Source organism: Dermacentor silvarum, chromosome 9 (assembly GCF_013339745.2).
Source record: "Dermacentor silvarum isolate Dsil-2018 chromosome 9, BIME_Dsil_1.4, whole genome shotgun sequence".
NCBI classification, from domain to species: Eukaryota; Metazoa; Arthropoda; class Arachnida; order Ixodida; family Ixodidae; genus Dermacentor; species Dermacentor silvarum.
Window position 1 is genome coordinate 119,184,029 of NC_051162.1, and position 17,271 is coordinate 119,201,299.

At 44.7% G+C, this 17,271-nt stretch overlaps 1 protein-coding gene across 1 annotated transcript in view; it reads left to right on the forward strand.

The window, feature by feature from the left end:
• Positions 1 to 17,271, forward strand: part of LOC119464163 (ATP-binding cassette sub-family C member 3-like) — a 64,108-nt gene that overhangs the window by 10,198 nt on the left and 36,639 nt on the right. Inside the window, 9 exon segments of the mRNA XM_037725015.2 lie at positions 1,956 to 2,132; positions 2,538 to 2,666; positions 3,881 to 4,051; positions 5,003 to 5,134; positions 7,918 to 8,123; positions 9,015 to 9,293; positions 13,448 to 13,622; positions 15,182 to 15,436; positions 16,744 to 16,947. Coding sequence (XP_037580943.2) covers positions 1,956 to 2,132; positions 2,538 to 2,666; positions 3,881 to 4,051; positions 5,003 to 5,134; positions 7,918 to 8,123; positions 9,015 to 9,293; positions 13,448 to 13,622; positions 15,182 to 15,436; positions 16,744 to 16,947 — 1,728 coding nt within the window.

The following is a 17,271-nucleotide window of genomic DNA, read 5'->3' on the forward strand; positions in this document are numbered from 1 at the left end:
TCACCAGTTATAGTTTGATATGTGTATCTTTGCGTAGTGTAAATCACGGTTATGCAGTTTTAATCTACGAATGCAAGCTCCCTTTAATATCTCTAGGCAATGTCCCTTAAAGGATCTGTTGGAGAACAGTGTAGCTGTATTGCCTAAGCTGATAGGCTGTAATTTTTTTTAAAACATTGTGCATGACACGCGTTCATCAAACCTGTTGTTCTGTGCTTGCTCAGTTTGCCATTCTCAATTATGGCATGTTAATTGGCCAAGTTCTGGGATGCCAAGCACTGGTCTTGTGGAATGCTGCCGCACAGACATGAACTGTGAAGGGATAAAGCAGCAATTAAGAATTTCGGGACAATGGTTTATTGAAAGTTCTCTCTACGAAATGTACCATTGTTAAAGCGTAAGAATAACAAAATGCAATTATCGGTACAAACACAAGTATTGGTGCCTCAGAGGAGGGGAATATACTGGTCATATCTTTATAAAATGTGCAACCATTGAAATATGCTATCTTGGTAATGTGCCCAAATGTGCTGTTACATTTATCTCATGTACAAACAATGTACTGTATCTAAAGACCAAATGTGTAGCTCCTAATGAAAACAGAGAAAAAACATGATAATGCAGCATTTATGAGACAAAACAAGTGCTTGCTCAATATCTGAGGCTATATATTGTATTGTCTGCTATATTGTATTGTGCATTTGCTGTATTATTGGTGATAGGCTAGATGTTAGATAGGTAATCTTGTTTACAGTGGGAGTGGATGATATGGCGGGCGAGTGGAAAGTTTGCTTGGACAGCCTTTTTTTATGCTACGGATGAACAATGGCGTTACGTTTGCACTGCTGTTGACAGACTTGATGTTTGTCAGCTTTTTCTTGGCCATGTTGGGTACTAGTTCAGCCTCTATTTTTTTGCTTTTGTGGTGGAAAGCTGCATGTAGTCGCTATGTCAGCAGAGGGCGTAGTTTTGAAGAAGCTAACTGGCTTTCTGCCGAAATTCTGTGCCTGCGAGTTCTGAAACTGGCATTGACTTTTCCCTAATGTCAACGAGGGTCTCAATAGAATCTTTTTTGCAGAAGCAAGGCCGTGAATAGACTGACCTCCCAGTGAGGTACAACACACCACTACTCTGCCGAAAGAGTAGGCCATAGTCAAGGAGAAAAGTATAATAAATTTGGCGAGCCAGTCCTTAGGGCTGAAAGTGCACCGAGATCTAACACGGTGCATGTAGGCGTTTTCTTGTCTTTCATAGTGCAGCATGGTGCTGCGACTTAGGATAGAAGTCTGTCTCTTTAACCACAAATCTTGCAGCAGAGTGGTATCTGTCTGTGTTAAAAGGAATGCTTTTCACAAATAAGTTCTGAGGAAGATGGCAAGGTAGAGGAAGGTTCATGAAAAGCAAAATTGTCATCCACCTGATAGTAGCACGAAGCTTACAAAGGAAACCCGTATGGGTTTCTCAGAAGGAAAGCTTCACAGTTGAAGAATTTGTCCTGGTCTAGAGCTCTAACCCTGTACCAATGCCTTTCCAGGGCGGTTGCTCTGCAATCTGAATCAACCAGCAGGAGACTAGCCGATCACAGAGTGAGGCCAAATTGACAACTTACCTCTGCCTTGCGGGCTTCCGCGGAGCTGTTTTGTCATATTATTGTCTCTGTGCTTCGAGTTGTCAATTCGTCCTCGCTCTTTGATTGGGCAGCCTTCTGCTAGTTAGCTTAAATGGTAGAGCGACTGCTCTGGGAAGGTGTCCCCAGACTAGGACGAATTTTTCCTTCAACTATGATTTTTTCTTTCTGACTTCGTGCTACAGTTAGGTAGATGACAACTTTTCCTTCCAAATGAAGGCTCTTGAATTGTGCCCTAGCTTTCCTTGGCATTCTGGACAGAGCCGTGTAGGCTCGTGGAAGATATATATCTGATGTGAATGCACGCATTCTGTGTGCCTATTTTTAGGACTACAACCAGACATGGAACACAACAGACCCCGACCTGAGCATCTGCTTTCAAGACACCGTGCTGACATGGGTGCCTTGCGGGTTCCTCTGGGTCACAGCTCCCATCGAGACATACTTCCTGCTCAAGAGCAGCAGTCGGCTCATCCCGTGGACTGCGCTCAACCTGGCTAAGTTGGTAAGCACAGCTATGATTCCGGAGTCGTTCTTTTTGGATTGCGCTCACACTGGCTAGGTTGGTAAGCACAACTATAATTCCCGAGTCGCTGTTTTTGTATTGCACTCGACCTGGCTAAGTTGGTAAGCACAACTATAATTCTTGAGTCGCTGTTTTTGTTGAGGGATATGGGGGAAGCTGAAAGGCAAACAAGGTGTAGAAGGCAAAAAAAAAGTTTCAAATTTGTGCTGTAAGAGAAAGGGGCTCTGATAAACTACCTGATTTTCATGAGAAAAATTCTGAGGGCGGGCTGTAAATGGAGGTGGGGGTTTTGCATGCAGGAATGAGTTGCACGTGTACAAGTACAGGGTCTGTTTTTACTGCGTAATGTTTGACCGTCCCTTGCCGTTTCTCCCCTGCGTGCAGGCCATCACCTTTGTGCTGTTTGTTATCTCCCTGGTCGAGTTCAGCTATGCAGGCCACGCAGCCCTCGCTGAAGGCATTGCCTTGCCGTCCGTCTACTTCTACACACCCTTCATCAAGCTGGCAACATTTGTGAGTTGCATTTTGGTCACCCACTGCCAGCAGCCTTATGCTTAATGCCAATCTCATTTATTAGATATGCATTTCTTTTTGCAGTTGTTTCACACCTATAGCTCTCTGCTGTATTTGGCAGCCTGTTTGTGTGCATTGTTGAACAGAATTAACGACTGAGAAAACTTCAACCAACGTTTATTTTAAGAAACTCTACGTTTCGGAGTCAGACGGGCTCGTTAAGAGGTGAGATGGCAGGAGGCATAGCAGTGTGCTTATATGCATTTGTAGCAGTTTGACAGGTGTGCGGAGACCTTGCGCAGTCCTTTGGAAATAGACGATGAGAAGAGTTACTGACGAGCAATTGATGTTTCCCGGCGTTTTCTAAATGTGCCAAAGCCAAGAAAAAGCCACCTCCGGTGGTTTTCTTTCTCCAACACTACGGTGCCATGAGGGCTAATCTGGTGGTCGAGAGTTCGCTTTGTTCTGCCGCCACACTTCCTGTCAAACCACCACAAATGCATATAAGCGCTGCTAAGCCTCCCACCATCTCAACCCTGGTGCAGCCGGTCTGGCTCTGAAACATTAAGTTTCTTAAGATAAACTTTGGTTGGAGTTTTTCGAGTCATTAATTCAGTTAATATTTCCAACCAGGCAGATTTTTGCTGATTACTTACCTTTGTTCAACAGTTCTTCATTGCAAAGTGAACCTGTAATTTCTTAACACTTGTAGCTTTCTTTGGTTCTTTCTTTCTCTTTTTCTTGTTTTGCAGCATTTTTGCATGCTGTGCATTTTTGGACCATCCTCCATTGCAGCATAAACTTGAGAGGGAACCTGTGATATGCATTTGATTCTGGTAACAGGCGTAATAAGACAAAAGGTGTAGAGAGCTGCTGCTGCTGATAATTTTAATGCAATAGCATTGAATGGATCATTCAAGGGAGCTTAGAGTTGAGGGTGGTCATTGAGAGAGGGGGAGGCCAGGACGAAAAAAAATAATTTGAAGGCGAAAAAAATAAGCAGTGGCCTGTTACAGTTAAATCTCGTAATGTGTGTTGCAGGAAATATCGAAGGGTTCATTCGATTAGAACGTCTGCTAGGAGATCATCAATAGAACCCTTCCGAATGCTATGGCATTTCATTACCTCTTGGGGCGATAGCATGAGCAGTCTGTGAAATTTTTGTTTGATCTGTTGATTCCAGCGTGCAATGTCATTACTTTTAATGCGTGCAGTTGCTGGCTGGCCTGCTGCTCCTGGCGGGTCGGAAGCGGGGCAGCCAGACCTCAGCAGCGCTCTTCTTCTTCTGGTTCCTGCTGATGCTCTGCGGTGTGGTGCCGTACCGGTCGCACCTCAAGCATGCCTTAGCAACGCCCGATGAAGATGCGCCGGATTATGCCAAAGAAGTAAGTTAACGGTTTTTGATGATCCTGCTTAGATCATGATTTTAATCTTTAACCATAAATTTTTTTTATCCCGATAACAATTATACGAATGCTTGAGGTGCATTCACGTCGGTGGTGACGGCGCTGCTGCCGTCATGCTCTCCTGCTATCGATGGCCCACGTTGGCCGTCGCCATGCCGTGTTATCGGTTATGAGAATTAAATCTGCCTACTGGGTGCATGCACCGAAAGGAAAAACAATGCAAAATCGTTGAAAAAAAAGGAAAGAAGAAATGATGCAAGATACAAGAGTTGACTGCGCCGACGTTGGAGGGGTAAAAGAGAAACGGGAGAGGAGTGTGCGAGGCCTGCGATGCTCAGGGCAATTTGACAATGGCTTGCCGTGTGAGGTGCGTTGCACAAAGGTTGGTGTGGCAAAGGTGTGAGACACGCAGGTGAATGTGGCAGCTCGCGTTTTCTTTTCTTCAAAGATTTTGTGATTTTTTTCCTTTCGGTGCAGCACCCAGTTGGCAGATTTAATTGTTATAACTGATAATGTGGCATGGGGACATTGTAATGAGTGGGTTATTTGGCTATAAAACACACAAAAGTTGATGGGGCACTGGCTGATCATTGTTACATCTGAATAGTATTGTTAAAACTGGTAATGCTACAAGTGAGCTCACCTGTACTTTCTTTCTAATTAAAATGCTTGGATGTTTGTCCCTTTTGCCTTTTTGCTACAGCCCGCTTATAACAATGAGATTTTCTTGGCTCTTGAATATTGTTAAGAGTGTGTTCGACAGTAGTTAGATCTTCATCCAGGGAGTTCAAGTGCAGTGTGAGACCTTACTATTGCTCTCAGTTTGTGAACTGGCAATTTTATGGCAGTAGAGCTTGTTGTACAGTCTACTGTATTGCGTTATTGTCTGTAGACTTAACACTTGGTTTCTGCTGCTGATATCCTTTGCAGGAGCGACCGGGAGAGCCGCTGTTCTTTGGGGCATACATGGCGTACTACCCGCTGGTGATAATACAGTTCCTGCTAAACTGCTTCGCTGACAGCAAGCCCATCTACAGGCAGCATGTGCTGCCACCTGAGGAGGCGAGTTCGATTGCTACCGACTAATACCGACTCTTTGCTATTGCTGTCCACAACATACCGTATTTACCCGATCCTAATGTGCGCTTTTTCCTGAAAAATACGTAGAGAAGTTGCCTTCACATTACCACAGAATTGGCAGCAGCTCACTGTCAGAGCCAGGTTCATCGCCGTTGTGATAACAGCATGGTGATGTTAATGTTTTCATGTAGGCTGGCGGTGACAATGCACTACTTTCATTATGAAGGCAGATTCAAAAGAGGTTATTTTACATGCTAAGCTACTGGTAGCGGAGGCGCATGATGGTGGTATTGGTGTTGCAGAGATTTTCATGGGATTGCAGGACTAACCACTGATGAAGTGGTTAGTCAGTGCATAGGCCACAATCCCGTTTGCCATTGTTACGGAGTCGCTCAACAAAATTATGGATTATCAGATGCAATGAACTGCATGAAAAACTGAATCCATAAACCGTCATAAGCGACTGGTAATGGAGGCGCATGATGTGGTATTGGTGTTGCGGAGATTTTCATGGCATCACAGGATGAACTGGTGAAGTGGTTAACCTGGGCATGGGCTACCATCATCCTGTTCACCACTGTTATGGAGTTGCTAAAAAATACGGAATTTTCAGTTGCAGTGGACTGCATGGAAAACAGGATCCATAGACTGACTATGACGGTGACGGACATTAGTGTGGATAAATTTTCATTCTGTTGGGGTAAATTTCTCAGGTTTTATCGTTTGATTGTGAAAATTGAAGGCTTGCTAGTTCTTTCTTGCTATAAAATCGAGTGCAAATTAAATTTGGGTACACATATTTTCTTACATTGACCCATAAGCCATACATTGACCCATAAGGTTTATGGGTCTAGAACCCATAGAAACTGGGTGCACTTTATGGATTTGGGGCCACATTAGAATTGGGTAAATACAGTAATTGTTTGATGGACAGTATCATGCTTATTCTAGTTAGTTTTATGAAATCTGTTGTATTGCGGGTTGCATGCTTAATTTTGTTGCCTTTGGGTGAATATCTGTTCTTTTGCTGTTTTGCAGGCTAAGGTAAGGATTTGTTGCGCATTGAAGTGGCTGCTTTTTAATGAGCCCGTTAAACGTGAACTGATAGATAGGCGCATGTTATCCTTTGCATTATGCTTTCTTTAATGTCCTTGAAGCTGGAGTATTTATGTAGTCTTCATTCTTCTCACCCTATTTTTGAAAAAATAAGTAAAAAATAAGGATCTGCATATATTTTTATTTCTGTTGCAGTTCCGGGTAAGGATTTGACTTTCCTCCATTTGGAAGTAACTCTTTGTTAAATGTCCATGCTCTGATGCATCTTCCAAGCCATAATCCATGTGGGAAGAATCATGGGTTGTTTGGTTGAATTTTTTTAGATTGTGGGCTTCTGGGGGAATTACTGCATGTGTCCATTCTTTTGGTGGTTTTTTTTCGTTATCCTAAGGCTAATTGCTAGGCTTTCTTGTCCGTAGAAGTAATGCATGGACCATTTCTGTTTTTATCTGATTGTAATCAACCTTGCATAACCTCTTGATTGATTCACTCAGCGACAAGGTTTGTTGAGGGGCTGTATGTTGACGAGCCATGTGCGCATGTCAGGGGTTGAGGACGTCGGACTTGTCTACACTTTTTAATATCCACCCGAAAAATAGTGCCATGAAGTCTAGCAGCCCTTCACTCTTAACCCTTTCAGCATCGCTGATGTACTGGTGCGTTTTCACGTTTCTGTCACACCATGTACCTTTTGACATTCCTTTGTCAGATGGGAATGTGGGGACCACACCACGAGAGCATTTGTCATTATCTGTGTCATTTCTTGAATCTCTGCACAACCAAAAATGAACCATTGTGTTCGTTTTATAATATCTGCGAAAAAAGCACGATGTTGAGGATGCTTCACCTCTGAGAAAAGCTGACTGGAAGGGTTAAAAGACTCATGTTCCAAGAAGTTGACACTCGGAAGAGTCCTATTCTGGAGCTCAACTTCCAAGTCTTGCAACCCTTCTTCTTGAGTAGACAGAACCATAAGGTTGGTGTCATTGCTTTTCTTGAATCTTGCAGAAGTCATTAATACCCTGTTTAGTGAATATCTGAGAAACTGAAAATTTTTTTAAAAATAATTAAACTAATTGCATAAAATTGGAACCAAATGAGATAACAAAAAAAATGTATCTCGTATTTGAAATACATACATAGAATTTTTGCACATAGCTACAAGTTTTCAGCGCCTTAACTCTTTCTGGTGTTTTACATGCCAAAACCAGTTCTAATTATGAGGCACACCGTAGTGGAGGGCTCCTGATTAATTTTGGCCACCTGCGGTTCTTAAACGTGCACTACAATGCAAGCACACAGACGTTTTTGCATTTCATCTCCATCGAAATGTGGCCACCACGGCCGTCCTGCGACCTCGTGCTCAGCAACGCAACGCCTTAGCCACTAAGCCACCGCGGTGGGTAGCGCTGTAACTCAAAGAAGAGAGGTTGAAAAAACAGTTTTGGTGTAATGCCGAACTCCCCCCTTGCACCTGCAAATGTCATTGATCCGGCGAGTTAATCTCGTTGACGCTCCGCTGCTTTTGGCATTGTCCAACGCCTTAGCCACTAAGCCACCGCGGTGGGTAGCGCTGTAACTCAAAGAAGAGAGGTTGAAAAAACAGTTTTGGTGTAATGCCGAACTCCCCCCTTGCACCTGCAAATGTCATTGATCCGGCGAGTTAATCTCGTTGACGCTCCGCTGCCTTTGGCATTGTCCATTTGCAGAAGGAGTGCCCGGAGGCCGGTTCCTCGTTCCTCTCCCAGCTGCTGTTCTCATGGTTTGACGCACTGGCTTACAAGGGCTGGCGGCATCCCCTCGAGACCTCCGACCTTTGGGCACTGAACTTCAAGGACCGCACCGAGCAAGTTGTGCCGGGCTTTGACCGCCACTGGCTCAAGCAGGTCGCGGCCGCTCAGTTTCACAGGGACAGGTGTGTGTGCGCATGCATGTGTGTGCGTGTGTGTGTGCGCTCTCTGTCATCACTATTTTCTTTTTTTTCGTTTTCACTGCTGTAGCTGTTAGGGCTATCTTGAGAGAGCAAGATAAAGGCAAAGGGAAGGCAGGGAAGTTAAGCAGAGGACAACCTCAGTTAGCAGACAGTTAAGCAGACAGTTTGGCTACCCTGTGCCAAGAAGGGGAAAGGGGTACAAAAGACGAAAGAAGGAAGGGAAGAATCAATAATACAACAGACTTGCGTTCATTCGACTCTGATTAATTAAATTTTTCAACTAATTCAATCCCGACTGAAGGTCCCAGATGGCACCCATGCCGGCGAAGGCCAATTTTATAATCGAAATAATGAAAAGCTTGTGCCCCTGCATGGGGCCCAACCTTTTCGTTATTTCGATCATAAAATTGGCCTTCGCCCGGTGATTCGAACTTGAGCAGTCAGCACACACGTGCCTGATCCAATAGCTACTCCATTAGTGGCAGCAGACAATTTGATGATTGTTCTGGCTTGCTCGGTCGGTTCCTCTGCTGCTATTTCGGCCCTCACAGCGAGGAGGAAACAGAGAGCCTGAGCAAGTGTCAAAACTTCGTAATGTCCTGCTTCCATGTGATCACCTTTCGTGTGATGACCTCGCGACACAGTAGAAAGAAAACTGAAAGTGGCCGTCGAAAAATGTGATAATAAATTATTTGAGGAGCTTTGAAACTTATGAGTATATTTTCTAAGGTTTAGAGAGGTCCCAGATCTTCATCCAACGAAAAACAAATGGAAGAGCCAAATTTTAATGTCAGCATAGCCTTGAAGGCTTGTGGGTTACATATCCGGGTGGGTTGGACGTTGGAAAATACAGGAATTCTCTCTCTTCGGCAGGGCTGCAGCAGCCGGGGCTGCAGCAGGGGGCGACGTGTCGGCCGCTTTCCACCACAACCACGCCAACCACGACGGCGGCGAGGTGAAGTTCTCCGACCGGAGCTCTCACAAGAAGACTGGAATGGGCAGCACAGCTTCGCTGCCAGCTGGTGGCGAGCGGCGTGCCCGGCTCAGCATCGTCAAGGCACTTATCCAGACATTCGGGCCAAGCTTCGTCGTCGGTAGCATCCTCAAGTTGGTCCACGACACTCTACAGTTCGTTTCACCTCAGCTGCTTCGGTAAGTGTGGCTGCTTGTGCTGCTTAACGCGAGGAAGTGCTGGCTAAGAAGGCATTGTCGAAAGCTTTCATGTGTGTCCAGGATGTTTCACTTCAAGTTGCTCTCGGTATTTTTGTTAAATATTCTGGAAGATTGGCTAAAATTTTTCTTAAGGAATTTTTAAGTATGTACAGTCAACGGCCGATTTTCCAGGACGCCCGATTTTTAGGACATGCCTGATAATTCGGACGCCTTCACAAGCACTGCCATGTACCCCATAGAGTCAATGTACAAAAACGTGTCAAATTTCAGACACAAAAACCTTCGCCGTCTGATCTTCCGGACATTTTGCCATGGCCGCAGGTCCGAAACGGCATTAATCGTAGCCACCATCGCCGCCATTTGGATTCTCTCGCCTCCTCAAACCGGCGCTCTCTTGCATGCAGATATGCTGGCAGCCGTAGCCACCATCACGGCAACGCTAGGCCTAGCTACTTCGATCGTTGCCAAGCTTCTTTCTGTTCGGGGCTGTGTTTTATTGCGAATAGCAATTATATGGACACTCAAAGAGGATTTCTGCCGTGTGAGGTTCCGTATGACGTCAACGGACGATGAAAGCGTCGCCGCGCGCCGGACGCTGTATGTGCAAGTGAAAGAGCGCGAGGGACGCGCGCTTTCACGGGGAGCGAACGCACGGCGGAGAACAAACGCGCGTTCTGCGCCATGCTCCCTGAAGGACTGCAGAATTAAGCGTCTCTTTCCTTCTTTACAATCACCATATACATAGAGCAAACGCGACTTCTTCCATCGCGCGAAAGGCCGTGGGGGGACGAGAGGGAGAGAGAGGAGGCGACGTTTAGTAGCGGCACGAAATGCGTATGTATATAAAAAAGTCGCGAGGCGAGAAAGTGGTAAAGACTTTTCCGATGCTGCTCGACGAGTTTCCCGTTCTGATCTCGTCGAAAATCTCCAAGCCGCCCCCAGAGGCCCTGGCAACAGTCACCAACGCCGCGCGCGTTCGGTGCGAACGCGGGCAAAACAGTGACAGGCGTCAACAACAGTTCTGCGCTTTGCTGGTGCTGCTGCATGTCCCAGTTTATACAGCTGATAAAACTACCATCCTGGTAAGAACTATCATCCTGGTAAGGTGAAGAAGCGCAACTGATGCTTCTTCACCTTTCGGGTCAAACTGCGACATCTTTTTCATTGAAGCGATTCGATGCTGTTAGCACTGACTCTGCCTTTGTAATCCTCGCCAATGTCTTGGAAACTCGGAAAGCACAATGTGTTGCATAATGCCAGTTCCTGAAAGTCAGCTTCGCCTCAATATAGCGGTGTTATGCAGTGAAGCATATGCGAAGCATTGTGGTGAAGCATATAAATAGTGGGAAGGGGCGGTTGTCACGGGACACGGTATGTATTCCTTAATTATACACGCGTGCACCCGCTGTCTCCTATCGCAGTACAAGCTACAATACACCTAATAAATGTACTGACAGGCCTTCAGAGCTATTTAGGACGTGCCTGTGGAGATTGGAGCCCTTGGGGGCAGTAAAAGGCATGCATTCATTTTTTCGGACTGCCCGATGTTTCGGATGGTTTCGTGGCCTGTAGGAAGTCAAAATATAGGATGTTGACTATACAGATGATGGAGTGCTTTCAGAACATGGATATATACGCTGTGTACCTATTTCACATTTTGCAACCTATCAGAACCTGTTGTTCCTGCACTCATTGTGAAGTCATCTTTTATGTTAATGTCTTCCTTTTAAACCTATGTTGTACACATGTCCATGCATATCTAAAATCACGGTAACCAATCTTTTATTATGTTCCAGTATGATTTTATTTATTTTTTATTGTTATGTGTAATGTATTATTAATCCATTGTGTACATGTATTCGTACTGCAGTTCAACTTCGGAATAACGAAATTGGTGGGGAAAGCTAAAAAATCTGCTTCCGCGAGAATTCCGTTATTGCACAGTGAGACATCACAGATAGGGAATACATTGCAAAATGAAACTTCACTGTCAAAATTTCATTAGCCTACTTTGGCAAGCCTTGCACGAAGCTATAGAACTGCGTTGTTGAGAAGCACCAAGTCTATCGCTTTCAAAGATACAATCACTTTCACCAGATTTCAAGTTCCTTCAGCACACGCTCTCGCCCGTAGACATGAACGCGTCCGGTGCCGAGTATGGAAGTGATCGCATCTCATGTCCCCGAAAGCGATCGACTCGGAATACAGCACAAATCTATGTCAGGTGACACTGAATCCACACACAATACCTGTTGTGTGCAATATAAAATTACCAATTTCGAACCGAATTCGAATAATGAAAACTCGAATCGAATATTTTTCTGATACGAATACTATTGATTTTGCATAAATGCAATTTTTTTCACCAACCATAGGTACAATAAAGAAAAAGCTTATTGCACAGCAAGTAGCGAACAGGAAAATTGTGCTTTGTGGCCTACAAAATTTACTAGTGCAACACTTAACACTTATGCTTGACAGTAATCATGGTGATGCTACCGCTGCGTCAATTGCACCACACTGCACCGTGAGGCAAACCCTGCTACAAATAAAAACGGAACTGTATTCCTCAAGCGGCGTTTCTCTGCGCCATCGAACGCAGCCATGCATGGACCAGTGGCTGCGTTAGCTTCGCGTTGGACTAAGTCAAGCCTATCCAATTAAGCCTTGATTGTACCGCGAGCAATTGTGATGGCGCTGAGCCAGATCCCTCTCTCCTCACCTTTATGGCCAATGTAAAAAGGTGACTGAAGTTTCGGAGGCTGTATGGTGTCTCGCTCGATTTTTCGAAAATGACGCACACAATGTCGCAGACATATGGCGGCTAGGGACAATTTCTTCACTATTCAATTTGTCACCTATCCCCCACCCCACTATTGATTGCGAGGCAATTTGATGTCCTTGAGAATGCTGTATGACGATACTAAGAATTTGATTGACTCTGCAATTTTCTTTGCAATTGACTCTGCAAGAGCAACTTTCGCCGTTAGGTACTGAAGAAGTAATGCTGGTTAGGCCTAGCTGCACCATACAGCCGGGACAAAAATTCGCTGTCAGCTGAGGGGGTCTGGAGTGTGCGGGCTGGATATGCAACTGTGACATGAATGTATAATAAAGATCTTTACAGCGAAGCTGTTAGCCTCTAGTTGGTCGGGAATTTTCGTTGCCCGGTGCTCACACAAAAATTTGGGGCGATCCCGGAGACAGTGCAAAGAAGTGGAAAGTGCAGTGTGTGCTGCTTCGCCAAGAGGCATCGCATGACGTCATCAGGTGACATAACATAATGTCATCAGGCTATATTGTCACATGACTATGCAGTTATCACGTAACGTTTGACTTTTGGTGGCGACCTTTGGTGTAATAACGTCATCACGCGACGTTTGACGTGATGACGTAATTACATTAGGTCATCATGGGCGAATCCAGGAGGCAGCACAAAGAAGCGGGGAGTGCAGAGTTTGCTGCTTCCCCAGGAGGCATCACATGATGTCATCAGGTGACATCATTACTTGATGATAACATCATCGCGTTATGTCACGTTTGACGTGATCGCGTCATCACATGACATCGTCAGGCAATATCATCACATGATGAGGCCATTCTCACGTAACGTAAGGTTTGACATGATATCATCGCTCTATCTTTGGTGTTATGAAATCATCATGCGACGTTTGACATGATGACCTAATCACGTAACGCCATCATGTCAGATGTGACGTCACCACTTAGTCACATGGGTTTTGGTACCATCGGGTGTCAACGCAGATTTTTCACTTCCATGGGCCGTATAATGCTTTCGCATTTATAAAGAATACCCCCTTCATCAGTTGTGATGGTGGTTTTCCAGTTTCACTGGACATCCTCTTTCACAGGGTCGAAAGGGCGAGTCAGTTGTTTTATTGTTATTATTGTTATTATTACTATTATCATTTATTGACATTCTTGCTACTGGAAGGTACACTTTGAGCTGAAAGCGAACAAATGTTCACTTCATTGTATCCGCGAAGGTAATCTAATGTTTCGCCACAGTGGCACTTTTTCGTGCAGCCTTCCTGGAAATAAAGAAAAAAGCTTTATTTTTAGTGTGTTCAACCTCTTTGTTCTTTCTTGTTCCCCTCTCTCCCCCAACGCAGAATGATGATTGGCTTTGTGGGCTCGGACGAGCCCGCCTGGAAAGGCGTGTTCTACGCGGCGCTCATGTTCACTACTGCATCAGTCCAGTCACTGGTGCTGTCGCGGTACTTCCACCGCATGTACATCGTTGGCATGCGCATCCGTACCTGTCTCATCTCGGCCATCTATCGCAAGGTGAGTAGACCAACACAAATGTCTTGTGTCCTTCATAGTTGATAGATAGCTTAGGTAGATGCCGGTTTAGTGGCTGCAGACCAATGAATAATGACATGTTGTCACTGCAAATTTGTTGTATTGTATCTTCGCCACTCTGCATCGGCCGCTGTGATCCTATTTGGACAGAAGTTAAGCGCTGTTTCTCGTGTAGTGTGCATTGCCATCAGCTAGGGGTCAACGGAGTGAAACACATCCTCTCTGAAGTACCTAAGCAAAGGCAGATTTCAAGAAGCAAAAGTCCTCAGATTTTTCTATGCAACTCACGCATGCGCACCAGCATCGGGTAAAGGCAGCACAGCTCTTGCGTTGTCTACACCCTTGACAAAACAGAAATATGCCTTCAAGCTACTTTTGTGTACCTTTTGTCTGGAGTGATGAATAACTGACAGGGATGAATAAAAGCATTCATTCATCTATTAATTTAATTGAATTGCTGCACGATTGTAATGCACAATTAATTGCATACATTCAGCATTTTATCTTTAGCGTTACATACACCATTTCTCACGTTTCTTGCCGTGTTGTCATCCTAACTGTCATTTAAAGGGTTACGTGGCCTAGTCAAAGTTTGTCACTTTTAGGTAGGTGAACTCCAGAAACCACTCTTTCTGGAAAATTAATTGAATTGGGCTCCCATTATGACCGAGTTAAAAGGCAAAGGAAGTGGCGCTAGTAGCTGTGCCATTTATCTCCTTTCTGTGATGTTTTCTTTTTAATTTTCTGTTGGTGTTCGCATGATGAATGGGTACATAGTGCCACATGGGTAAAGTGCTAAGTTGGCTTTCCTGCAGAGCACAATTTTCAAATATATGGCGCCCAGCTCAATGTCAAAATCGTAATTACTTTAGTTAGTGGTCAGCTAGTAAGCTGCAGTGGCCACATTCTGTTGAAGGTAAGGTGCAAAAGCACACACGTCGTAGATTTAGGGGCACAATAAAAAAAAATTTAAGAACATGTGGTAAAATTTAATCTGCAGCTCTCCACTGCAGCATTCCTCGTAACCTACTGTGTTCTTTCCTTCTTTGAAAGTAAATTTCTATAAAATATGACAGGCATGTTGGAATTGTGTACTAAACTAAAACTGCACTAGGTGGTGTCCAAATATATCCCCTTAGTCTCCTCGGGGGATAAGGAGGCATGGGACAGCAGTGACAAGTAGCAATTGGCATGGTGTAACTCCCATGGAATAACTTTTGTTTTTGCTTCTTTTTTTTTTTTTTTTTCAAGTAAGAACAAATCACTATTTCTTGATCTGGTAATGGAACAATCGAAAGTATCGCATTTTCAGTTTTTCTTGAAGTATGAAAATAGAGGTGCCCGTTACAAAAGCTAATTGTATTTTCAATGTCTGGCTGTAAAATACCAGGTGCCCATTACAGTTGAGGGCACTTCAGAATCGAGTAAATACCGTAAAACCCCATAATTTGATTTTAACTCTTCTTTGTTCGAGACCCTCCCCCTCTTGTTTATTAATTTTTCTGATTGCCCTTCGCTGCGTCTTACGCTTTTTTTTTCAGAGCCTTGTGCTGTCCAATGCAGCCAAGAAAGAGTCGACGACGGGCGAGATCGTGAACCTGATGTCGAACGACGCCCAGCGCTTCATGGAGCTCATGGTGTTCCTCAACATGCTGTGGTCGGCGCCCTACCAGATTGCGCTGGCGCTCTACTTCCTCTGGCAACTGCTGGGTGTCGCCGTGCTTTCGGGCGTCGGCATCATGGTGCTGATGGTGCCCATCAACGGTTTCCTGGCTGCCTACTCCAAAAAACTCCAGGTTTGTGTGGACATTTAAAGTGAAGCTGTTCAGATGAACCCTCTTTCAATCTACTTGAAATATTGTGATGGTCGAGGTCGTGAGAGCGTTTCGCGTTCGCTCGTCGTGTGTCATCACGATGCTGTGAAGTGTGACCTCGTGATAAAGTGAAATCTCGCGAAACTAATTGCCCAAGAGTACCGCCCCTGAACTCGGATTACGATGCGCTAGAAGCTGAAGATTATCATTGTCTCAGAAGAGGTGGTGAACAGAGCCACTAGCCGAAGCGGCGATGACGTGAACGAGTTGTGCATCAGCGAATGGAGACGGCTTTTAAAAAGGTTTGAATGTTGTTTTATGCTGTTGTTCCAGGGGGTTATGCGCGCAGATTTTTCTACTTCTTTCCGAGGTGTTGAAATTGGGAGATTTGGTTCATATGTGGAAAAATACGTACAGCGCCTGTCCTGTGTTTGACCTTCCTTTTGTGTCTTGTCTCTTGTTTGCGCTTTAAAAAGTTTATCATGTACATTCATTCGTTTCGGACACTTCGGAAACTTCGAATACTGAAATTCGAGATGAAGTGATTATCGGATAGCATAATTTTTAATGGAATATTAGAAAATAATGAATATTTGCACAAGCCTAAAATAAGTTAACATAATTGAACTTAAGTGGCAGGTGCATCTATGCAAATTCTTTTTTAGTTAGACTGTGGTGTATTGCCTGTTGATCCTTAGGTTATCGTCAACTACAGTCTGTACATCCATCCAAGGCCATGCTACAGAACTAGGTACCTTACACAATCTCCATAACTACGTTTTTTTTTCTTCCATCCTTGGTCATTTATTTCTGCCCATCAATGGCTTCCTAGTTGCCTACTTCTGGAAGCTCGAGGTTTGCTTGGAATTTACCCCATCCAGAGGCTCAAACCCTTCTTGAAGCTTCTTGTCCAACATGCCTGAAGCACAATGAAAGTAGTTGTTAACATGACCGACTGTGCAAATAAACATGCACACCACACAAAGAGCATTGCGCTGCTAAGCGCAAGGTCGTGGGTTTAATTCCGGGCCACGGCAGCCGCATTGCAAACGAGGACGGAATGCAAAGAACGCTCGCATACTTAGATTTAGGTGCATACTTAGATTCAGGTCTAGGTACCCCAGGTGGTTAAAATTGATCCGTAGTTAAAAGAAACTACGGAGTTTCTTGTATAGCCTCAGTGTTGCCTTTGGGTGTTGGGCTGCACGAATTCGTTGGCCGTCAGTTGTTGCAGACGGATGTGACCTGCGACGTTCTCTCGCCGAATGTTGCTGTTCCTGCATTTGCAGACGCGCCAGATGAAGCACAAGGATGAGCGCATCAAGCTGATGAACGAGATCCTGGGCGGCATGAAGGTGCTGAAGCTGTACGCCTGGGAGCCCTCGTTCCAGGAGCACGTGCAGAACATCCGCGAGCGCGAGGTGCGCAACCTGCGGCGCATGGCCTACGTGTCGGGCATCCTGTCCTTCCTGTGGACCTGTGCCCCATTCCTGGTGAGTCGTTCTCAGAGCTCGGCTCCTTCCAAAGATAGCAGTTGTTCCTCAAGGATTTTTATAGTGCTGAAAAGATGGAACTTGCGGACTACAATGACTTGAAAGTGGACACAGACAAGCGAAAAGCACTTATATCGATGAGCACTTAAGCATTAAGTTAGCTTAAACAAGCTGCCAGAAGCCCTAGAACTGCTTTTCATGTGTGTTTTTATGCATGAGCTTTTTTTTTTTTTCTTTTGCTGTCTTCATCGTGGTTTTGTCCTAAATTAATTACAATTTGATGGCTTTTTTTGCCGTACGTGTTTCTTTACATTTAGCTTAGAA